The 23896-nt window shown below is 50.7% G+C and overlaps 1 protein-coding gene across 1 annotated transcript in view; it reads left to right on the top strand.

The window, feature by feature from the left end:
* patj (PATJ crumbs cell polarity complex component) overlaps nt 1-23896 on the top strand; it is a 76205-nt gene that overhangs the window by 45684 nt on the left and 6625 nt on the right. The window contains exons 29-33 of the mRNA XM_070960199.1: nt 10511-10707; nt 11925-12016; nt 22219-22303; nt 22534-22626; nt 23342-23434. Coding sequence (XP_070816300.1) covers nt 10511-10707; nt 11925-12016; nt 22219-22303; nt 22534-22626; nt 23342-23434 — 560 coding nt within the window. The remainder of the gene's footprint in view (nt 1-10510; nt 10708-11924; nt 12017-22218; nt 22304-22533; nt 22627-23341; nt 23435-23896) is intronic.

The raw sequence follows: 23896 nt of genomic DNA, 5'->3' as shown, positions 1-23896 counted from the left end.
GCTGGACTCAGTAGATCTACAAGCAAGTGATGGCAGGTGCAATGGAGTAAAAGTACAACATTTACCTCATTTTACCTAAAATAGAAATACTCGGGCAAAGTACATGTACTTGGAATTTGTTCCTAAGTAAATGTAGTACAGTATTGTAGTACTTCATTCCACCACAGACCTCAGATACTCATCACTGTGTTATTAATCCTTCAGAGACGATGGTTAAAACCACCAAAGACAAAGATGAACCAGTCATCCTTTAAGTGTGTGTGTGTGTGTGTGTGTGTGTGTGTGTGTGTGTGTGTGTGTGTGTGTGTGTGTGTGTGTGTGTGTGTGTGTGTGTGAGAGAGAGAGAGAGAGAGAGAGAGAGAGAGAGAGAGAGAGAAACAGGAGGAGGGTTGGCAGAGAGCGAGGAGGAAAAATAGATCTGGGGATAGAGAGAGGAAGATGGATGAGAGAGAGGAAGAGGTAGGGATGGTGGAGCAGCAGGAGGGGATGAAGAGAGAGTGATGATGATGAGCGAGAGAGGGGCGAAGATGACTCGGAGGAGAGAGAGAGAGAGGGAGAGAGCTGTGGTGATACAGAGAGTAGTCGAGGTTGGAGAGTATAACAGAGCTGTCGGTCGCTCTCTGCTTCAGTATTACAGCAGCCGGCTGACACACACATACATACACACACACACACACACACACGAACACACACACACACTCACACATTCACACACACATGCACCCACACACCTCGTTTTCTGGATATCGGAGCATTACAGCAAATCTGAAACTGAGCCGACACACACGCTCATGAGGATTTATCAGTGTGTGTGAAGACTGAAGTATGGACGATGTTGCCGCTGGGTGAGTATGCTGTGTGTGTGTGTGTGAGTGTGTGTGTGAGTGTGTGTGTGTGTGTTCTGGTAGTTTCTCGAGTGTCGGTTATGGCAGGAACAGCTGAGTTGGGTGAGACTGACTGACTGACTGTGTGTGTGATGAGTCCAGGTAGAGGTCACCTTTAACCTGCCTCATGTCTGTCTGCTCGTCACACAAACAGGTGGCTGTGCTGCCCTGTGTGTGTGTGTGTGTGTGTGTGTGTGTGTGTGTGTGTGTATACATATATATGTACACCTGTACATTTTGGTCAGTCCTCACGTCTTCAAAGAGCAGTTTGAAGGCTCAGACTTGGTTTTAAGGGTTTGGTTAGAAAGAGGTTCAGGTTCTGGTTCGTGTCAGCAGACAGAGATGTGTACTGTCAATGAGGGTCCTCACAGGGATAGACTTACAGAGTGTGTGTGTGTGTGTGTGTGTGTGTGTGTGTGTGTGTGTGTGTGTGTGTGTGTGTGTGTGTGTGTGTGTGTGTGTGTGTGTGTGTGTGTGCAGTGAGACAGCAAACAGCATGTCGTGATTCAATCAACACTGCAGGTCAAGGTGTTTTCTGTGTGTGTCCGTGTGTGTGTGTGTGTGTGTGTGTGTGTGTTTTGCTGGTGATGACCAGCACAGATTGATTTGGCGGGCCCCCCCCGATGACTGCATCACTCATCTCACTCATTCAGTCTGTTGACACACACATGCGCACACACACGCACACACAGACCGTCTTTCGTCTGTCTCAGCGTCTTTTTGTCCGTCCAATGATGAAATGTCCCTTTTTGCCGTCGCTTGGCTCCACTCTTCTGAACAGATCTGCTCATCATGGATGAACCTGTGTGATGGTGCAGAGACGAGCTTCATGAGGACAGAGGACATGTCTCAGCACAGAACTCGTCCAAAATAAGTGATGATACTGCTCTGACTGGTCAGGTTTCACTCACCTGTCATTGTCTTCACTCAGGTGTTAAAGCAGGTGTTGGCGTCTCTCTGAGCTTCCTGTTGGCTGATAGCAGATTAGAGAGTGCCAGCTGAGCTCTGTCCTCAGTCTCAGTCTCTGTGGTCTTGTCTCACATCACTCTGGTCCAGCCAATCATTTTCACAGCCTCCGCTTCATGGACACAGTTTGTCAGCAGCAGCCCATTATTCTGCTCAGGTGATTCCAGGGTGCTGGTCCAGGTTTTACTGGGACACTGGAGGGAACTGGGACGTGTTTCCTGCTCCGAGCAGCTGAATGTCTGCTGTGAAGTGATGCTGATGCAGTCCAGCGTCGTGAAGCGAGAGTCTCTGCCTGCAAAGACACAGCCTTCCTTTAAACACCTGGGCGTCCCCGTCACCTGTCATCACCTGTCCTGGTACTGAACACGTTTCATCCACCCTGCTGGTGTAACAGCAGACTGACCACAGAGCGCCACATCCTGCAGGTCCTCTGAGGAGGACCCAGAGGTGGCCAATCATGATCCTCTTACCTGTGACCTGTTAGCTGTTCTCAGGTCAGCCAATGGTCAGGGGTCAGGGGTCATGACATCATTTGTCTTCCAAAACGCTGAACTTGTTTTATGATGACTTTAACATTTGGTTCAGTTCTGGCACAGAAAGGACTTGGTTAAGATTAATGGTTTGGTTTAGGATAAGCCCGGCTTAAAGTTAGGACAGCTTCGTCGTTATGGTAACAGCGATAAACACGTGTTTGGTGTTCGTGATTAAAAAGAAACCGTCGGTGACTCGCAGCTGATATTTTGTTGACCCGTCCGTCCACCTCGACCTCCTCCCTCTGTGGACCTCTGTCTCTGTCTCACCTGACCTCCTCCTTTGTTCTCCTCCGCCTGCTTGAGGGCATCTCAAAATCTGAACCCAAACCACCATCTTTCCTTCAGCCTGACCAAGCCCTTCTGTGCCTGAACCCAAAACAGCTCTGACCTTTGTGCTGTCTCATCACATTGGATTTGGTCTGGTCTGGTCTGGTCTGGTCTGGTCTGGTCTGGTCTGGTCTGGTCTGGTCTGGTTTGGTTTGGTCTGGTCTGGTCTGGTTTGGTTTGGTTTGGTCTGGTCTGGTCTGGTCTGGTCTGGTCTGGTCTGGTTTGGTTTGGTCTGGTCTGGTCTGGTCTGGTCTGGTCTGGTCTGGTCTGGTCTGGTTTGGTTTGGTTTGGTTTGGACTGGTTTGGTTTTGTTTGGTCTGGTCTGGCCTGGTCTGGTTTGGTTTGGTTTGGTCTGGTCTGGCCTGGTCTGGTTTGGTTTGGTCTGCTCTGGTTTGGTTTGGACTGATTTGGTTTGGTTTGGTTTGGTTTGGTTTGGTTTGGTTTGGTTTGGTTTGGTTTGCTCTGGTTTGGTTTGGTCTGGTTTGGACTGGTTTGGTTTGGTCTGGTCTGGTCTGGTCTGGTCTGGTCTGGTCTGGTCTGGTTTGGTCTGGTTTGGTTTGGACTGGTTTGGACTGGTTTGGTCTGGTCTGGTCTGGTCTGGTTTGGTCTGGTTTGGACTGGTTTGGTCTGGTTTGGACTGGTCTGGTCTGGTCTGGTCTGGTCTGGTCTGGTCTGGTCTGGTCTGGTCTGGTTTGGTCTGGTTTGGTCTGGTTTGGACTGGTTTGGACTGGTTTGGTCTGGTCTGGTCTGGTCTGGTTTGGTCTGGTTTGGACTGGTTTGGACTGGTTTGGTCTGGTCTGGTCTGGTCTGGTTTGGTCTGGTTTGGACTGGTTTGGTCTGGTTTGGACTGGTTTGGTCTGGTCTGGTCTGGTCTGGTCTGGTCTGGTCTGGTCTGGTCTGGTTTGGTTTGGTCTGCTCTGGTTTGGTTTGGTTTGGTTTGGACTGGTTTGGTCTGGTCTGGTCTGGTCTGGTCTGATGTGGTTCTTAAAGGGACAGTCGTGCTCCGTCGTCCTGCTGACAGATCTCAGATCAGTGCCGTGTTGATCTGGAGCTTCATGTCCAAACGATGGCTTTTGTTTCATTTGGAGGACTCACAGAGCAGCCAAGAGGAGTCTTCTCAGTCACATATGTTGATGGTTATACTGGTACTAACCCAGTACTGATGCTGGTACTAATTCTAGTAGCTGTGGTTATACTGGTGATACTGGAGCTGCTGCTGTTTCTCTGCTGCCTGCAGTCTAACTGGACCAGTGCAGGCAGTAGACTAATGCCACCCCCTCTGGGAGTGTGTGTGTGTGTGTGTGTGTGTGTGTGTGTGTGTGTGTGTGTGTGTGTGTGTGTGTGTGTGTGTGTGTGTGTGTGTGTGCATGTGTGCATGTGTGCGTGTGTGTGTGTGTGTGTGGACAGCAGGCTAAGCTACTGTTGCATTGCAGTGACCTCCACAAGCTGCAGCACTGCCACACACACACTGATGGAGGGAACCTGCTCAGTCTTTTTGAGACCAACGAAGAAGAATTCAGTCTTTCCACGAGCTGATGTTCCTGCAGAGCTTTGAGGTCACTGACAGTCTGCTCTCACAGTCCAAACTGCAAAAATCCTTAAATAGATGCACGGGCTGAGCTGGCAGCAGTCTCCGGCTCTCTGAGCAGAACAAGGCTTTATTAAATGAAGCTTTACTCAGTCTGATGCAGTGAAGGCTTTCAGAAATCTTCCTCTGAGTCCAAACTGCGGCTGTTTTCTGAAATATCTGGACGTCCTGTTGTCGTGTTTATTCATAGATTAACAGATGAGACGCTGCAGGGAGTCAGATCAGCCACAGAGTCCCAGTTTGACTCAGCGCTCACTGAAGAGCTGATGGTCTCTGCTGGTTTACAACAGCTTTCCACTGGAGTCCAGGCTTCAGCCATGCTGTCAGGAGAGGAGATGACTCCATCGCACGCACGCACGCACGCACGCACGCACGCACGCACGCACGCACGCACGCATGCACAGGTAACCCTGTTTCTGTCCAATTTCACCCTCCAGGGCACATTCACTGTCAGTTACATGAGCAGCTTAAACACACTCAGACCGCATAGTGTGTGTGTGTGTGTGTGTGTGTGTGTGTGTGTGTGTGTTATTTAATCCCAGCAGTAAATATTAAATCAGAAGCAGCAGCAGTCCGTCCATCTGTCCGTCTGTCCCTCTGTCTGTCCCTCTGTCCGTCCTACCCTGATCAGCGATGGATGCTGTGCTTCCTCCTCGCCTCCAGGTGGAGCTGAGCCTTCAGTCTGAAGTGCAGTAATTCTGATATTCTGTTTGTTTGTGGAAGTGATTTTCAAAGCAGTGGAGGTATTCAAGGATGACACAGTTACATGTTCACAGTGTCGGAGAGTTTTCCCAACGAGTGCCATAAAGGTTAGTTTATCGTGTTAGCATGCTAACAGTAGCTAATGAGCAGTAAACACAAAGAGCTGAGGCTGACGGGAACAGTCAATAAAGTTATTACAGATCGTCCTGAAGGTCTGAACCACATTTTGTCCCATCATGCAACAGTTGAGATGTTTCAGTCTGGACCAAAGAGGAGGACGGCGAGTCTGAAAATAAAAAACTCTTTTCACCGCAGCAGAGCAAACACTGACTGTGTGTGTGTCCGTCAGAGAGTGTGTGTGTGCGGGCGTGTGTGTGTCCTTCAGAGAGTGTGTGTGTGCACGCGTGTGTGTCCTCCAGAGAGTGTGTGTGTGCGTGTGTGTGTGCGAGCATGTGTTGTGTCCTCCAGAGAGTGTGTGTGTGAGATAAATGAATCTGATAAACATGTCTCACCTTGCTCTCACCTTGTACCTCTGCAGAGACATCAGTCAGTACACACACCAACACCGACGTGTGTGTGTGTGTGTGTGTGTGTGTGTGTGTGTGTGTGTGTGTGTGTGTGTGTGTGTGTGTGTGTGTGTGTGAGAAAGAGAGAGAGAGAGACATCACGTCTTCACCACACCTGACTCCAGAGTTAACCGTTAAACCAGGTCCTGGTCTCTTAGTCGTGACAGTAACATCATTCAGTTTGTGGAGTTTGAACTTTCTGAACAGCTGCGTCAGTGTGTACTGTTACTCTGCAGTGTGTACTGTTACTCTGCAGTGTGTACTGTTACTCTGCAGTGTGTATTGTTACTCTGCAGCGTGTATTGTTACTCTGCAGTGTGTAGTGTTACTCTGCAGTGTGTATTGTTACTCTGCAGTGTGTACTGTTACTCTGCAGTGTGTATTGTTACTCTGCAGTGTGTAGTGTTACTCTGCAGTACGTGCTGTTACTCTGCAGTACGTGCTGTTACTCTGCAGTACGTACTGTTACTCTGCAGTACGTGCTGTTACTCTGCAGTACGTACTGTTACTCTGCAGTGTGTACTGTTACTCTGCAGTGTGTATTGTTACTCTGTAGTGTGTACTGTTACTCTGCAGTGTGTATTGTTAATCTGCAGTGTGTACTGTTACTCTGCAGTGTGTATTGTTACTCTGTAGTGTGTACTGTTACTCTGCAGTGTGTATTGTTAATCTGCAGTGTGTACTGTTACTCTGCAGTGTGTACTGTTACTCTGCAGTGTGTACACACGCACACACACATGCACGCACACACACACATACACAATGTAACTGGAGGGATGCTCCAGTCTCTGCTGCTGTATTCACAATGAGAGTGCTCAGCCAAATTCAGGTGTGTGTGTGTGTGTATGTACATGTTCACGTGTGTGTGTGTGTGTGTGTGTGTGTGTGTGTGTGTGTGTGTGTGTGTGTGTGTGTGTGTGTGTGTGTGTGTGTGTGTGTGTGTGTGTGTGTGTGTGCGTGCTGATTTACTGTGACAAGTCACCTTGCTGGGAGCACACACACAGATTCAAATTTCAGGGCTAAGGGCATTTGGTGGAAAGGGAATATCGTGTGTGTGTGTGTGTGTGTGTGTGTGTGTGTGTGTGTGTGTGTGTGTGTGTTCTGTGTGTGACAGTTAACCCCCCGCAGGATTTTCCAGAATGACAGTGTTCATCAGCGTGTGACTGACAGACCACACTGCAGGAGGTGTGTGTTTGTTTCTTTGTGTGTGTGTGCGTGTGTGTGTGTGCGTGTGTATGTGTGTTACATTCATATTCATGTGGTCTCAGTCTTACCTGGAATAACGTTGTACAGTATTTAGCTGACGACCTTCAAACAGGCTGTTTCCCTCTGAAAGCTCTTCATTCACACTGAGACCACATGTTCTGTGTGTGTGTGTGTGTGCGTGTGTGTGTGTGCGTGTGTGTGCGTGTGTGTGTGTGTGTGTGTGTGTGTGTGTGTGTGTGTATTAAAATGTCCAACCTCAGAGCAGAAACAAACACATTTATAGGTTTATGGGACAAAAACATGAAACGGTTGATTGACAGTCAGCAGCTCCTGATTCAGAACGATTACGGTTAGCAGTTGGAGTGATTGATCTGATCTGAGAGGACACACGTGTCCTCTGTCCTTCATGGACGGACACATGTGGCTGCTCCATCAGGTCCTTTCAGTCCCGCTGAAACAGTGAAGCTCATCAAACTGAACTAAACTGATTAAACTTCAGTGAGCAGCATCAGTCAGGACCTGAAGGACACACTGGGACCATGTCTCCCCTGTGCCCTGATCCTGGATCAGCGACTCTGTCCTTCAGACTGTCCGATGGTTCAGATGTGGAGCTGATGTTGATCTTCAGGTTAGTGCTGGGCGGTATGACCAAAAATGTATATCACAGTATTTTTTTACGGTTTCACGGTATATGACGGTATTTTTTTTCTTCATCTGGAAGACAGGTGTTTTAACACAGGTACGGTATATCCAGGCGCTCATCTGGCAGAGTACCGTTATCTCGTCCAAGCATATAACTCCTCTGTTGAAAACACTTTTCAGCCTTTTTTTCTGCTTGCTAATGTTCTTATCTCTCATAAAAGGGCAAAATGCAAATAAAACAGTAAAATAACACCATGGGCTGCTCAGCAGAGTCCTCTGTGAGCGCTCTGCTCCTTCATGTGTAAATGAGACTGAAACTCACTGCGCAGTTAGACCTGTCAATAGCTCAGCGACCCATTGGTCTATTTTGATGATCGACACCTCTATTGACCAGTCAGAGTCAATATTCACCATAGTAACATCAATGATGATCCAGAAGGAAGTAAGTCCAGAGATAGGTTATCGCATGAAGAGCGCTCCCCCCACTCCAGAAACCCCTGCTCTTTATGTAAACAAGCAGGACCTTCATGATCGATCTCAAACTAACGCAGAGTCATAGGAGGAGACATTAGCAGCGTTTTTTCGAGCTGGAAAATAACTTTTCACCACAAAACAGCAAAGGTAAGACGCACTGTATGACTTAACGAAGTTTTTTCTGCTACTCTGTGGCTAAACAACAGACACGGCTCCTGTTTGGCACAACTTCTTCTGTGTCATCATGTTCCAGTTCTGCAGCTTCAGTTTCGGAGCTTTCAGTGTCTGTCCCATCCATCTTCACCGTAACGTAACACCAGAGCACGACAGTTTACCCTCGCCACGCCCGCACATTGCCTGTTTAGAAGCGCAACATTGAAAATGGTCCCGTCTGAAACAGTGTCACGTGATGCAAAGTTCCGGACATTGTGTAGTCACAGACACCGGTGTGGCGGTGTATTAAAAATTCATATCATAACAAAAATATACACCTGTATTCGGTGTGAACTGGTATACCACCCAGCCCTACTTCAGGTGACTGTTCCAGATGATGAAGCTCTCTGTCCGTCCTCTGTCCTCCTCTGGACAAACAGTCTCTGAGTGAAGACAGGAGTCTGATCAGGATCTGCACAGGGTGTTTTATTTTGAAAATTGGCTGCATTCTTTATGGACTTCCTCTTCAAGTGTACACTAAACTTAGTTTTGTGTGTGTGTGTGTGTGTGTGTGTGTGTGTGTGTGTGTGTGTGTGTGTGTGTGTGTGTGTGTGTGTGTGTGTGTGTTACATGACACAGATGGATGATTTCATTACTTTTCGCCTGTCCACCTGAGGCTGCCCTGTCTCTCTCTCTCTCTCTCTCTCTCTCTCTCTCTCTCTCTCTCTCTCTCTCTCTCACACACACACACACAGTGTCCACAGTCTTTCATGGCTGACCGCAGACTCAGTGGACATTTTTGTGTCTTTTCGTCTCGTTTCTTTGTCGTCTCCAGCTGACGTTGATCGATGACCTCGTGTTGGGTCTGTGGAGGTTTTCCTGCTCTCAGCTCGTCTTCACGCTGAAGGTTTGTTCCTCGCTGACGTCCGACTGAAGCACAGGACGACCGTCTGAGTGACAGGGGACAACTGTCCCCCGTCGTCTTCCAGACGTTTGTTCGCTGCTGCTGCATTAGCGGCTGACCACGCAGCACTTATTCTTTTCCTTGTTCGATGTATTTGCCTCAGATCAGCTGATATTGAGTCAAACTGAATCTTCATCGTCTCTGTGGCTCCGTGCAGCTTTTAGCCGCTGTTAGCTCGGCGCAAGCTAACAGAGTGTGTGATGTGACTACAGGTCAGAGGGTGTGGTCTTTAATACGATCGCAGCCAATCACATCACTGGCATCATTGCTCTGAAACGGCCGAGCCAATCACAGGGAAGCACGTGACCTGACGCAGCGCTGCGTTCTGCTGTCAGTGTGTTAACGCTGCAGGGAATTCAACTCTCAACCCGACTCAGCTGTGTGTGTGTGTGTGGGGGGGGTCTCCTCCCTCTCTCTCCATCCTCCATTGTTCTCCTTCCTTTATCGCTCCATCGCTTTCTTTACATTCGTCATCATTATCTCTCTCTCTGAATCTTCATCATCTCACCTCACATGACATCTCCTCCTCCTCCTCCTCCTCCTCCTCCTCCTGCTCCTCTTCCTCCTTTAGCGTTTTTCGTGGCCACCATGGAGGAGGGTGAGGGGAGGTCTGTTCAGCTGGTCACCACTAGATGTCAGTACGTCCTCCACTCTGGACCTTTAAGAGGGACACACGTTAGCGTTTGCTGTGGACGTGTCCATCGAGTCTCTGTGGTTCAAGCGGGAACCAGCTGACGTGCTTCCTGCGTGGACACCGCTCGTCCAGAGGACAGCAGCGACCTTTGACCCCCGAGCAGAGCTGATTACTGCTCATGTGAAGTGTTCACATCACGGCCGTCGGTCAGAGGACACAGAACCCTTCGTATCTTCAGAGCAGCAGGCGTCCACAAATGAAGACGAGCGGTCTGTCTCTGAGGAAAAGGCCGCGGGTCACGTGACCCTTCAGCGGACGTTTGAGGTTTCAGTTTTTGGAGCTTCGTCGTGTCTCCGGCCCTCCGTCAGACTGAACGAAGCTCTTTAATCTGGCCTTTCGTTTCTCTCACGTTTCTCTGTCGGCTGTTTATTTCACGGACGGTTAGGCAGCGTTTTGTTTGACATGATTCGATTCCACACGTCTCATCCTCCGCTCATTCATGTCTTCTGTTTGTCCTCTGTCTCTTCTCTCTTCATTATATGATTGTTTCCTCCTTAAATCCTCCTCTTTCCCTCCTGGCTCCCCCTGCATGTCCTCCTCTTTGTCTTCTGTTTGTTTCCTGTCTTTACTTTGTCTCTCACAGTTCTTGTCTTTCATCTTGTGCCAGGGAGGCGTCTTCCCAGATGTCTTCAGTTCAGCTGCTGTAACACCGTCAGTAAACACAGACATTAATTGATGGACCAGCTGCAGGCTGATGTCCAGTCCACCTCCATGTCTGAATGGTCTTGAACAGTTGGTTTGTCCTCCTGTCTGTGTGTTAGACTGTCTTCATGTCCTCGGGTAATGCTGGTTCTCCGTCCTCCTCCTGCAGAGCGTTGGTGTGAGCGTTATGGAGACCTTCGGGGGGAGCTGCTGTGCGTGGAGCTGGAGAAGGAGCGGCAGGGTTTGGGTCTCAGCCTGGCGGGAAACAGAGACCGTTCCCGTCTCAGCATCTTCGTGGTGGGACTCCATCCAGGGGGACCGGCCGCTCGAGACGGACGCATCCGGGTCGGAGACGAGCTGCTGGAGGTGAGACCGGCTCAGGTCACTGTGTCTTACTGCTAATTAGCAAATGTTAGCGTGGCTGTAGATAGCGATGGCAGCCCTGCAGGCGGTGGACGGCTTTTCATCGTCTCCGACAGGAAGTCCTGCAGACAGTCACGTCTCATGTCCTCATGTTTGTGCGCTCGGCAGGAAAAACAGCTTCAATCACAGATTTACGTTACGTTGCATCATATAACAGCTGCAGATGAGACGGACATCAGAGCATGTCCACGAGGAAGACAGCAGTGTGTGTGTGTCCGTGCATGTGTGTGTGTGTGTGTGTGTCCGTGCGTGCATGTGTGTGTCCGTGCGTGCATGTGTGTGGGAGGGAGTTTCCAATTTCTTCATATAAATATTAGAGAGAGAAACACTGAGTCCTCGCTCGCCCCGTCCTCCTCATTACAGCAGAGAGAGAGAGTCCATGAAAAACTAATGTTCAGCTGACACACACACACACACACACACGCACGCACGCACGCACGCACGCGCATACACACACACACACACACACACACACACACACACACAGACTTTCATTCGTTCCCTGGTCACTGACTTTAACCACTGACCAGAGATCAGCTGTTTTCTGGACTTTTGTCCCCAGTTGGACAAACTGTCCTCAGTGTGAAATTTGCAGCCTTTGTCAGAAACACACACACATTTTCTCTCATTGTAAATAAATTACATGAAGACATTTATTACGTGTGTATGATGCCAACATTACACAACACCTCTGTGTGTGTGTGTGTGTGTGTGTGTGTGTGTGTGCGTGCGTGCGTGCGTGTGTGTGTTTATAGATGAGTTATTGATTAACATTTAGAGGACCTGGTACATTTCTAGTGGCTACTGTTCACACTCACAGCTCAGTGACCTTTTAATGAGTCCGTGAAGACATGAGAGCCACAGAACCAGAACCAGATCTACAGCTAAAACCAGATCCAGAACCAGATCTACAGCTAAAACCAGATCCAGAACCAGATGCAGAACCACATTCCTGTTGTCTATCAGAACATGTTGACACTCTCAGTGATTCAGACGAGATCACATTTGTGACGTTCAATGAGTGATGATGAATGATGTTAATCATCACTATGTCTGTCTCTGTCTCTGTCTGTCTGTCTGTCTGTCTGTCTGTCTGTCTGTCTGTCTGTCTGTCTGTCTGTCTGTCTCTCTCTCTCTGTCTGTCTGTCTGTCTCTGTCAGATTAATAACCAGGTCCTTTATGGGCGGAGTCATCAGAACGCCTCAGCCATCATTAAGAGCGCCGCCTCCAAGGTGAAACTCATCCTGCTCAGGTAGGACTGCAAGGCATGCTGGGAAACTCTTGATGTGGTCAACAGAAACTAAACATGAAAACTCTGCAGCGTCACAGCTGTGAGAGGACAGGACCATTACAGGAGACAGAGCGCTGAGGCCTGAAGACAGGACGCAGGACGTGAAGGACTCTTCAACACGAAGTCTCTGTTCAGTTCAGATTTGAGTTTTCGGGTCTTCCTTTTCTTTGAGGACGGTAGAGTTCAGCCTTGTCCACGGTGGCGATGGAGGGAGACGTGTGTCTGCTGTCCTCTCGCTGTGATCCTCTGCCTTCATGTTCACTGATTCTCTGGATTAGATCAAATGAAACTTTATTGATCCTCGTGCTGAAATTGGGTCACTGCAGCAGCAGCAGGGAGGGGGACGGGGACAGGGACGGGGACGGGGACGGGGACGGGAATAGAACAAGTCAGAGGAAAACAAGGAAACAGGTAAAGTCTCACCTTGCAGAAACAGAGCTCGGCAGCTGCTGCAGCCCGACGCTTCCAGAAGGAGACGGACGGCTCAGAGCCAACATGGCCGCCATCTGAGGGCGGGAAACCATCAGCAGTGCTGAGGCGTTCAGGACAGGAAGCAGAGGTCAGCGGGAGGAAGTGAACAGGCGCCACGAGGCGTCCGAGTGACAGCGTTTCATCTCTGAGCGGAGAAATGCGGTGGAATCTAATGCAGTATATTAAAGTACAAGCACTGTACTTCAGTACCATTTTGAGGTATTTGTACTGTATTTGAGTATTTCTTTTTTAGGAAACTTTGTACTTTTACTCCTTTTACTCCATCTGTCTGACAGTTTAGTGAACATCTCAACATCTGAACAATGAAAATCCAGCAGCATCACCTGGAACGACAGTCAGATCACGTGACCATCGCTGAGCTTTGACTGGATGCTCTGAGACGTCTCCGTCCTCCAGTCTGGACTGACTCAGCCGTCCTGAGACGTCAGAGTCCACATGACACCCTGAGACAAAACTCAGGACGGCAGAAGACGGTCCTTCATTCTGCAGACGAGCCATTTGGGAGCTGAGGACGGAGAGTCTCTGCAACAGGAGATTAAGCTCCGCCTGCCCCCCTCCTCCTCCTCCTCCTCCTCCTCCTGCTCTTCCTCCTGCTCTTCCTCCTCTTCTTCCTCCTCTTCTTTCTTCTCCTCCTCTTCCTGCTCCTCCTGCTCTTCCTCCTCCTCCTCTTCCTCCTCCTCCTCCTTCTGCTCCTGCTTCTCCTGCTCTTCCTCCTCCTCCTCCTGCTCTTCCTCCTCCTCCTTCTGCTCCTCCTCCTCCTGCTCTTCCTCCTCCTCCTTCTGCTCCTCCTCCTCCTGCTCTTCCTCCTCCTCTTCCTCCTCCTTCTGCTCCTGCTCCTCCTGCTCTTCCTCCTCCTTCTGCTCCTTCTCCTCCTGCTCTTCCTCCTCCTCCTCCTCCTCCTGCTCCTCCTGCTCTTCCTCCTGCTCCTCCTCCTCTTCCCACTCCTGCTCTTCCTCCTCCTCTTCCTCCTCCTTCTGCTCCTGCTCCTCCTGCTCTTCCTCCTCTTCCTCCTGCTCTTCCTCCTCTTCTTCCTTCTCCTCCTGGTCCTCCTGCTCTTCCTCCTCCTGCTCTTCCTCTTCCTCCTCCTCCTTCTGCTCCTGCTCCTCCTGCTCTTCCTCCTTCTCCTCCTCCTTCTCCTCCTCCTGCTCCTCCTGCCCCTCCTCCTGCTCCTCCTCCTCCTCCTCTTCCTCCTCCTTCTCCTCCTGGTCCTCCTGCTCTTCCTCCTCCTCTTCCTCCTCCTTCTGCTCCTGCTCCTCCTGCTCTTCCTCCTCTTCCTCCTGCTCTTCCTCCTCTTCTTCCTTCTCCTCCTGGTCCTCCTGCTCTTCCTCCTCCTGCTCTTCCTCCTCCTCTTCCTCCTCCTCTTCCTCCTCCTCCTTCTGCTCCTGCTCCTCCTGCTCTTCCTCCTTCTCCTCCTCCTCCTCCTCCTGCTCCTCCTGCTCCTCCTGCTCCTCCTCCCCTCCTCTTCCTCCTCCTTCTGCTCCTTCTCCTCCTGCTCTTCCTCCTCCTCCTCCTCCTGCTCCTCCTGCTCTTCCTCCTGCTCCTCCTCCTCTTCCCACTCCTGCTCTTCCTCCTCCTTCTGCTCCTGCTCCTCCTGCTCTTCCTCCTCCTGCTCTTCCTCCTCCTGCTCTTCCTCCTCCTCTTCCTCCTCCTCCTTCTGCTCCTGCTCCTCCTGCTCTTCCTCCTCCTCTTCCTCCTCCTTCTGCTCCTGCTCCTCCTGCTCTTCTTCCTCCTCCTCCTGCTCCTCCTGCTCCTCCTGCTCCTCCTCCTCCTCCTCCTGCTCCTCCTGCTCTTCCTCCTCCCTCTCCTCCTCCTCCTCCTGCTCCTCCTGCTCCTCCTCCTCCTCCTCCTGCTCCTCCTGCTCTTCCTCCTCCCTCTCCTCCTCCTCCTCCTGCTCCTCCTCCTGCTCCTCCTGCTCCTCCTGCTCCTCCTGCTCCTCCTGCTCCTCCTCCTCCTCCTCCTGCTCCTCCTCCTCCTCCTGGTCCTCCTGCTCTTCCTCCTCCTGCTCTTCCTCCTCCTGCTCTTCCTCTTCCTCCTCCTCCTTCTGCTCCTGCTCCTCCTGCTCTTCCTCCTTCTCCTCCTCCTGCTCCTCCTGCCCCTCCTCCTGCTCCTCCTCCTCCTCCTTTTCCTCCTCCTTCTCCTCCTGGTCCTCCTGCTCTTCCTCCTCCTCTTCCTCCTCCTTCTGCTCCTGCTCCTCCTGCTCTTCCTCCTCTTCCTCCTGCTCTTCCTCCTCTTCTTCCTTCTCCTTCTGGTCCTCCTGCTCTTCCTCCTCCTGCTCTTCCTCCTCCTCTTCCTCCTCCTCTTCCTCCTCCTCCTTCTGCTCCTGCTCCTCCTGCTCTTCCTCCTTCTCCTCCTCCTCCTCCTCCTCCTCCTGCTCCTCCTGCTCCTCCTGCTCCTCCTCCCCTCCTCTTCCTCCTCCTTCTGCTCCTTCTCCTCCTGCTCTTCCTCCTCCTCCTCCTGCTCTTCCTCCTGCTCCTCCTCCTCTTCCCACTCCTGCTCTTCCTCCTCCTTCTGCTCCTGCTCCTCCTGCTCTTCCTCCTCCTGCTCTTCCTCCTCCTCCTTCTGCTCCTGCTCCTCCTGCTCTTCCTCCTCCTCTTCCTCCTCCTTCTGCTCCTGCTCCTCCTGCTCTTCTTCCTCCTCCTCCTGCTCCTCCTGCTCTTCCTCCTCCTGCTCCTGCTCCTCCTCCTCCTCCTCCTGCTCCTCCTGCTCCTCCTGCTCTTCCTCCTCCTCTTCCTCCTCCTTCTGCTCCTTCTCCTCCTGCTCTTCCTCCTGCTCCTCCTGCTCCTCCTGCTCTTCCTCCTGCTCCTCCTCCTCTTCCCACTCCTGCTCTTCCTCCTCCTTCTGCTCCTGCTCCTCCTGCTCTTCCTCCTCTTCTTCCTTCCCCTCCTCCTCCTCCTCCTCCTCCTGCTCTTCCTCCTCCTTCTCCTCCTCCTCCTCCTGCTCCTCCTGCTCTTCCTCCTCCTCCTCCTCCTGCTCTTCCTCCTCCTCCTCCTCCTGCTCTTCCTCCTCCCTCTCCTCCTCCTCCTCCTGCTCCTCCTGCTCCTCCTCCTGCTCCTCCTGCTCCTCCTGCTCCTCCTGCTCCTCCTCCTGCTCCTCCTGCTCCTCCTGCTCCTCCTCCTGCTCCTCCTCTTCCTCCTCGGCTGCTGAAATGAGCTCCCTGTGCAGGATTGATTTGTGGCTTTGAAGCGAGCAGGTGTGGTGTGTTTTACTGAGGTCTCATTAAATCCAAAGCCTCAGACGTCAGGACGGTTTAGTGTCTCCGTCAGACGGGATTTAACCTGCAGGCCGACCGGGAAGCTCACGCTCCGGTTTGTCCTTCTTCTTCTGCAGAGCCGATCCATGTTTTCATTCACTGGAGCAAAGTCTGCTGCTCCAGCTCGTCCAATCCGAAGCACAGACGAGGACGACAGAAGGAAAGCAGCAGATGAAAGGATGAAAACAGTTCAGGGTCAAATGTTCAGACTGCAGTCAGCTGTGAGAAGCACATGATGTTAGTGTACCTGTCTGAGGTGTGACAAGATATTAGCTGCTAACATGCTAACGGTTTAAGAACCCACATGGCGACATAAAAAATGAAATCCGTGAGGAGAACAGAGTCCCAGAGAAGCATGTCAGCTACAGGAAACGATGCTGTCCTCAAACGACCTTTTAGTCCGTGTTTATTTAAAGTTTGTCAAATTAGCATCATTAACAGGCCGCTGGATTAGCTGTTAGCGGCTCCCATTAGCAGCTCCTTTTAGTGGCTCCCGTTAGCAGCACCTGTTAGCGGCTCCCGCTGGCAGCTCCTGTTAGCGACTCAAGTTAGCAGCTCCCGTTAGCAGCTCCTGTTAGCAGCTCCTGTTAGCAGCTCCTGTGGTTCATGTGTGATAAACTGGAGTTGATGGGAGGGGTCTTCCTGCCTTGAGCCCATGGTGAACTTAGCGTGAGCTTTATGAGCGGTGAGACAGACCCGTCAGCTGAAGGTGGAGGGATGAGGGGTGTTTCGTCTTCGCTTCTATCTGGCTGCTCTTTGATCACATCGATGCTTAAAGCTGCTGTAAAGCTTTACTCTTAATTCAATATGAGGCCAAACTGGGAGATAGTGAGACTTCAGAGGATGAGAGTCATCAATCTGCTCGATCGATCGATTGATCAGTCGTCCAGCAGCCGTCAGCTCCTCGTCTGAGAACAGCGTGTGTGCTGATCTGAAGACGCAGAAGACGTCAAACCTGAGTCACATCACAGAGCAGAAATACTGATCCGGACACTTTCTGCTTTAAGATCTTTGCTGTAGACATTCCTGCTCTCCAGAGGATGAATCCTTTAGATTAAAACGAGCCCATGATCTCTCCTCTAGCGCTACCTACAGGACAAACTTTAGCTCCAGCACTGATGAGTCGTCAAAAACCAACAAATCATCAGGAAGCTTTTCTGCGTTTAATGAACGCTGCAGCCTCTCTGATATTTAAACGTCCTCCGTGGGACAGATGGAGACGGATGAGTGTGTCAGACTCCACTAAAGACCTCCATCACTCTGACTGATGGGACGTTTTCTGCGTTCAGGTGCCAGGACGGTGGACTCATGAGACGGCCACAGGTCAACATGCAACATAAATCGCTGCCACAGTGAGTCGTTACGTCTCTCTGAGCTGTGAACGTCTCTGTTGTCAAATCAGAGGTCGTATTCTCGTCCACGCTGGGAAATCTTCCGATGATTCGACTGGTCGGTTGGTTTGTCAGGCTTTCACCACCTCCACGACCATCTTAACTCAAAACTTCCTGTTTGCTGATCAGCTTTGTTGGTAGTTGACACACGTTGGGTGAAAAGTCGTGTAATAGCCATGTGATGTCGGGTCGAGCGACGCCGCTGACTTGCAGACCAGATCGGTCCGGATGGTTTGCTGAACACGTGGAACCCAAAAGCATCGCTCGTGCTCGTTGAAGGGGTCGACACCCGGCGGCCCTCCAGACGGCCTCTGAAGTGAAGGGAATGAGTGTGTTGTAGTTTGAGCTTTTGTAGGCATCAGACTTCAGCGATAATCAGCTTTGCTTCGTTGGTGCTGAGTTTTCAGCCTCTTTTCTAGCTTGATGTGATCGATGGTCAAGTGTTTAAAGAGCTCATTGCAGTTTATTTATGAACTAGCAGAATCACGTCTCAGAGCAGGTTTTCATGTATGCAGACGATGCCGTCATGTACACGTCTAACACTCAGCCTGAAGAAAACTGTCAGCTTGCTGTCTTCTTCTATGGAGGTTAATGAGTTCGTTTCCCACCAGAGGGTCAAATGTGAGGAGCTCGAGACGATTCACAGGAGATGGACGAAGGACAAAGATCTGATGCTAAACTGTGACAGATGACACACTGATCTACTGCAGCGCTTCAAGCCTTTAGTCTTAAACAGTTTACTGTACGTTACAAGATGATTCTGTGTTTTATGGATAATCTCAATCTGAAGAATGAACAGAGTGCAGAGTACAATATTTTCACTCAAATAAGGGACAAACACCTCAAAGTTGTACTTAAGTGCAGTACTTTAGTGAATTAACTTTACTCTCTTTCCACCGTTTTTTTCCTGAACTCGATCCTCCTCTCTACCAGCTGATATTTTAATTAATGAACAAATTAATTTTGTCATAAAGTGATTGAATCATGCTTCAGTGAACATTTTACAGGATTCTCCTTCACAGCGTCTTTGCTCTCGTAGATTCTTTGTATTTAAATGTCGTACGTGCTGCTTTGTTCCATCTCTGATTCACACCTCTTTAGGTGCTTTCTTGTCATTGGTTCACGTCCCGTCGCTCACAGCTGAAGCAAACGTCGCTCAGGTGCTTCGACGCTCTTCATACGTGTGTGTTGATTTGTTGAGATCAATGCTCTCTTCTCTCTGCGTCTTTAACCTTTAACCTGATCAGGTTTCTCCCGTCGTTCGTCATGTGAGTCGTTCAGGTGCTCGTCTGATTGGATCGGAGTGGAGACGATGGGATTCTTCCCATGATTGCGGGGGCGCTCCTGTCATGACGGTGTCCAGGTTTCTTCCCTCTGGCTGCTCTGATTGAATCTGGTCGGCGTGTCGGACAGGAGGACGCCGGCGCTCTCGCTGTGTTCAGCCAGGTGACAAAATCTCGTTAAAGTCGTGTCCACCGGCCGCCGCTGAATGATTTATCTCTGGATAAAGGTCGCTATAGCAATGAGCAATGGGATGTCAGCAGGGTGGGAGCCTCGGAGTGCATCACCATGGAAACAGGCCTGGCCGGACCATCGTGATGTCTGTCCCTCTGTGCTTCTGACGTCCTGTGAAATAATACTGCTGGAGTGGACGTTCATGGTTTCCAGCTCACTGAGACAATCACTGAGCCGAAACAACAGAGGAGACGAGAGGACGCAAAGACCAACACACATCTGAAAGACAGTCTCATTAAAGTTCAAAGGTGGAGCCCTCTGGACAGAGCCGACTGCTGGACATCAGGAGGGGACGGAGGACAGACTTCAGCGTCGTCTCTGGACCCAAAGAGAAGAAGAAGGAAGAAGCTCTTCTAATTTATCACTGCGTGGACAAATCGCATGGGAGGACAGACAGTGAAGACGATGAGGGACAGAGTTGATCTTCAGCTTTAATGCAGAGCAGACGTCCACGTGCTGTCATGACGTTTGGACCCTGAACGGACCAATGAAAACCCGTTTAAGTGTCCAAACGTACAGCATCTGCACGTCTGCACATCGTCCTCTAAAGACACGGAAGACAGAAGATAAAGTCAGAGCAGCACAGCACTGACTCAGGTTTACGTGTCTCTTAGATTCTTCCTCTTTTTCTTTCCAATTCTGCTCGTCATCACCAGAAAAAGACGTCCAGGCCGACTATGCCGATCATCACGAGCCGTATTCCTGTCTGTTACTCGGTGGCGACATCTAGTGGCTGTAATCGTTACAACGGAGCAAAGGAGGAAGTCAGGTGATGTCGGAGACGCGTCCTCATATGGAGGAAGGTGGGGTGGATGGACGGTCAAACAAACACAGGACTTGGACTCAGGAGATGACTGTTCATGTCCCATGAGAGACGGAAAATCACCGTTCGCTGATGTTCACTGAAATTCGACCTTCAGTTTCATCACGTGTGTAACAGCAACGTTTTTAACTAAAACATTAACTTCACCTGAACGAGCCGACACGTCTGAACCTCGGCGTCCGTCTCAGAGCAGAGTGATGTTGGACCTTCGCTGGACAGACGTGTCTCTGCTGCTCTCCGGCCGTGATGAACGTGGTTTGGGAGTCGTTGTCCATCGACCTGTTCGGTCGTTTCGGGATGAGCTCGCGCTCTCCGGAGGATGAACCCCATCTGTCCTCTCGCGCCACCCGCAGGACAGACTTGTCGTCAGGAGCCATGAAGCCTCTCTGACCCGGACAGAACGTCACATTTGAAGAGCAAATGTCAAACTCAGTCACCTGCTCAGGTGCGTGACAGGCAGACAGCGTCTGTCTTGCATGACTGACGCAGGAAGTGACAGACCGACCCGTAAATCCTGTTTCCTGCCGCCTCACCTTCACCAAGGAGACATTAACAGTAATTGGGAACGGGTCAGTAACTGTGGAAGACAATCAGCGGAGACAGAGGAGGGACGAGGACAGATGGAGGGAGACGACAGGAGGAAGTTTGGAGGACAGAAATGTCCTCGTTTCACAGCAGTTTAATTCAGTTTAATTAGTTCTTTAATTAAAGCTTCACTCAACATGTGATTGATTCTGCACATCTGTTTACTCCTCGTCACCCTGTGGAGACAGATGTGGAGTTTGCCAGACACGACCCAGCTGCATCATGGGAAATGTAGGCAAATTCAGTGTTTCACCACTAAAAGTCACACAAATAAGAGAAACGTATTACACCACGACACGGAAGCAGGTGTCAGCAGAAGGATCGATGCTGACAACCGGAAGCAGGAAACAGTGAAACAAGGCCTGTGATTGGTCGAATCCTCTCAGTCGTCTCAGCTGTATTGTGTGAGCGAATGTCCGTCAGAGACGTGATGTGACATAAAGTGCAGATGAGGACGTCCTCGTCTGATGACTGACGCTCCACAGAAGCACTTAAATCTTCTGACTGTAGGAGACGTGTCCGATCACAGAGCAGCCGTAACAACAGCTCTCTTCATTAATGTTCGCGCCATAATCTGCTTCCTGATCAGACCTCAGATCAGCCGCTGGGTGATTTGGAGGATTTAAGCCATCAGATAAGAAGATGTTTTCGCTGTTCTCTCATTTAAGAGCTGGAGGCTTTTAAAGCTCTGAGCTCCTGATGAAGAAATGAAACGTGTTGTTAACGTGGCGACTCGATCAGATCAGCGCGGCCTTTGATTATTGATTAATCAAACCTGAACTCTGATCGTTATTCCCACGTTTCCCTTCAGGAAACCTCTCTGAGACTGAACTGTCATAGACCTGTGAGGTGGAACAGTTCAGACTGATGATGGATAAACAAATGTTGCTGTATGAGTGTCACGTTGATGCTGATTGGCTGATGACGCTTTCTGTTGTCCTCTGATTGGACCGACTGATCCCACAGCAGCGTGTTTCTCCTCTGCTCAGTGAGTTTGTTGATGCTCCTGTTTTGGACGACATACATGCAGAGAAGAGAAGAGAAGAGAAGAGCGCCACCTACAGAAAGATGACACGCTCCCAGTTTGATTGACAGCTGAAGACGAGGCTAGTGAGCGCTAATGATGGCGTGTTAATAGAAGGAGGCCGGTGCTCGCGCTCGCCTCCTGCGGCGTTTTCATCTCGTCTCTGATGCTAATCTGGGATGCACAGATGGCTCCACTCAGCAGCGACGCCTCAAATCAAAGAGCGGCTTCAGACGGCTCAGACGGTGGACTCCTGCCGCATGTCCTCCGTCTCAGACTCCAGGTATCACCTCCCTCAGCTCCTCGCTGTCGGTTCAGTCGTTTTCTGCTCCGTTACCCATGAGGCCAAGCCGACGGAGTCAGCGTGAGTCTGATGACAGCGACGCTCCCATCAGGAACTGCTGCTGGGAGAGGGAGACTGCTGGGAGACTGTTTGTATTCCTCACATTCTTCTCCTACGTTACCCACAATGCAGTGTTTCCTCTAACAGTCGTGTGTTGTGCTGGTAGCAGCTGGTCAGCTGATGCAAGTGACATCACCTGAGGACGTTTATCAGACGCCACGCAAACACTGAAGGCTTTGCACTGCCTTTAAAACGTACAGTAAAACTCTGACACACCTGGGAACACCTGGAAATACCTGGAAACACCTGGAAATACCTGGAAACACGGAATGAGGTGGAAAATCGCTGGAGTTTAACTTTCAGATAGAAATCTAAACAGAAACTGAACCATTAACAAACTGCTGTGTGTGTGTGTGTGTGTGTGTGTGTGTGTGTGTGTGTGTGTGTGTGTGTGTGTGTGTGTGTGTGTGTGTGTGTGTGTGTGTGTGTGCGTGCTCTCTGCTGCAGTCACTGCAGTGCTGCTGCAGGCTGCAGCTCAGTTAAAGTGGTGCGTGTGTGCGTGCTTGTTGTTTTGGTTTCTGTTCTTCTGCAGGACCCTGAATGCATCGTTTGGACTGGGTCTTTGTCCAGTTCTGGTCAGAAAGTGGACCCTGATCCTGAGCCAGAATAAGATGGTGTTGAAACTGAAGTGTGTCTTCCTCTCGTCTTCCTCTTGTCTTCCTCTGTCTGTCTCTCTGCAGAAGTGAAGATGCTATAAACCAGATGGCTGTCCCCCCCTTCTCGACTCCCCCTCCTCCCCCCGTCCTCAGCCCTGTCAGCTCTGAGGTAACTCCCTGTCCACATACTTTTGTCCGGTAGAGGACGGTCTTCTTCTTCTTCTTCCTGTTTTGTGCTTTGGTTGCTGACACCTGATTGGTCAAAGCACCTTCACATCCAATAATAAATGATCCAGAAATGAGATGTCATCTGTGTGTGTGTGTGTGTGTGTGTGTGTGTGTGTGTGTGTGTGTGTGTGTGTGTGTGTGTGTGTGTGTGTGTGTGTGTGTGTGTGTCAGTCTGTCTTTCCAGCTCCTCTCGCTGGCTCCGCCCCCACAGACGGACCTCGCCACCCTGACAGCCTGACGCTCCACCCGTCGTCCGACGCACCGGTCAGTCTGAATCTCGTAGCTCCACCTGCTGAGCTCAGGTGGTGTCTGACCTGAACCCTGAATGTTTGGTCGGATCTTATTGATCTGGATGATTTCTCTCTCTCGCTCTAATCGGCTCAACATTGATCATGTTTCCCCACAAAGATCTGTAAATGATCCACATCTGGAGTTCCTCTGACTGTAGCTGCTGTGTCAGGGCTTACCTGCAGGCTGAGAACAATGCTCACCTGATCCCGGCTGGGTCCTGGTCCTGGCTGGGTCCTGGTCCCGTCTGGGTCCTGGTCCCAACTGGATCCTGATCCCAGCTGGATCCCGATCACAGCTGGGTCCTGGTCCAGGCTGGATCCTGATCCCGGCTGGGTCCTGGTCCCGGCTGGATCCTGATCCCGGCTGGGTCCTGGTCCTGGCTGGGTCCCGGTCCCGGCTGGATCCTGATCCCGGCTGGGTCCTGGTCCTGGCTGGGTCCCGGTCCCGGCTGGATCCTGATCCCGGCTGGGTCCTGGTCCTGGCTGGGTCCCGGTCCCGGCTGGATCCTGATCCCGGCTGGGTCCTGGTCCCGGCTGGGTCCCGGTCCCGGCTGGATCCTGATCGCAGCTGGATCCTGATCCCGGCTGGGTCCTGGTCCTGGCTGGGTCCTGGTCCCGGCTGGGATCACCTGTGCTTTCTGATGACACGCTTCACAGAAAGGTGAAGTGAGCTCTGGTCTGTTGAACAGGACGAGACGAGTGAAGAAGCAGAACTCAACAACAGGAACAGAAGCAGCAACAGCGCCCCCAAGAGTCTGAGAGAGGCCGACACCTTCAGAAAGGTACTGTAGTACAAGTACTTGACAGATGTACTCGAGTTTCAGTCCACAGTGACGTCACACAGATGCTCTGCAGGTGGTCGAAGTTTTTCTGCTTCTTTTATTTCACTCGATTTTTCAAACTGTTTACTAATATTTTTCTTTTTAAATGTGTCTGAAGTGTTGAAGTCTGATCTGTGAGCAGCACTTCCTGTATTACTATAGTTAAAGTATTAAAGGTAGAATGCAGGACTGTACCACTGGAGAGTTTGTGTACTGTGGTAGTACTGTTTTCACTGAAGTAAATGATCTGGGTACTCCTTCCACGCTGTGTATTATTGTAGTAGTCACAGTAACGAGGACGTCAGTGAGACACGTGTCTCTGTTGCTGCTGACCGTTCTGTCTGTCTGTTGTCCAGCTGAATGTCTCATGTGTGTCTGAGCTTCCTGTTTGCTCTCTGTGGACGCCGTGAACGTGACATCACT

Source organism: Chaetodon trifascialis, chromosome 4, assembly GCF_039877785.1.
Source record: "Chaetodon trifascialis isolate fChaTrf1 chromosome 4, fChaTrf1.hap1, whole genome shotgun sequence".
NCBI classification, from domain to species: Eukaryota; Metazoa; Chordata; class Actinopteri; order Chaetodontiformes; family Chaetodontidae; genus Chaetodon; species Chaetodon trifascialis.
Note: the sequence above shows the minus strand (reverse complement) of the source record. Positions and strands in the feature narration are given on the sequence as shown.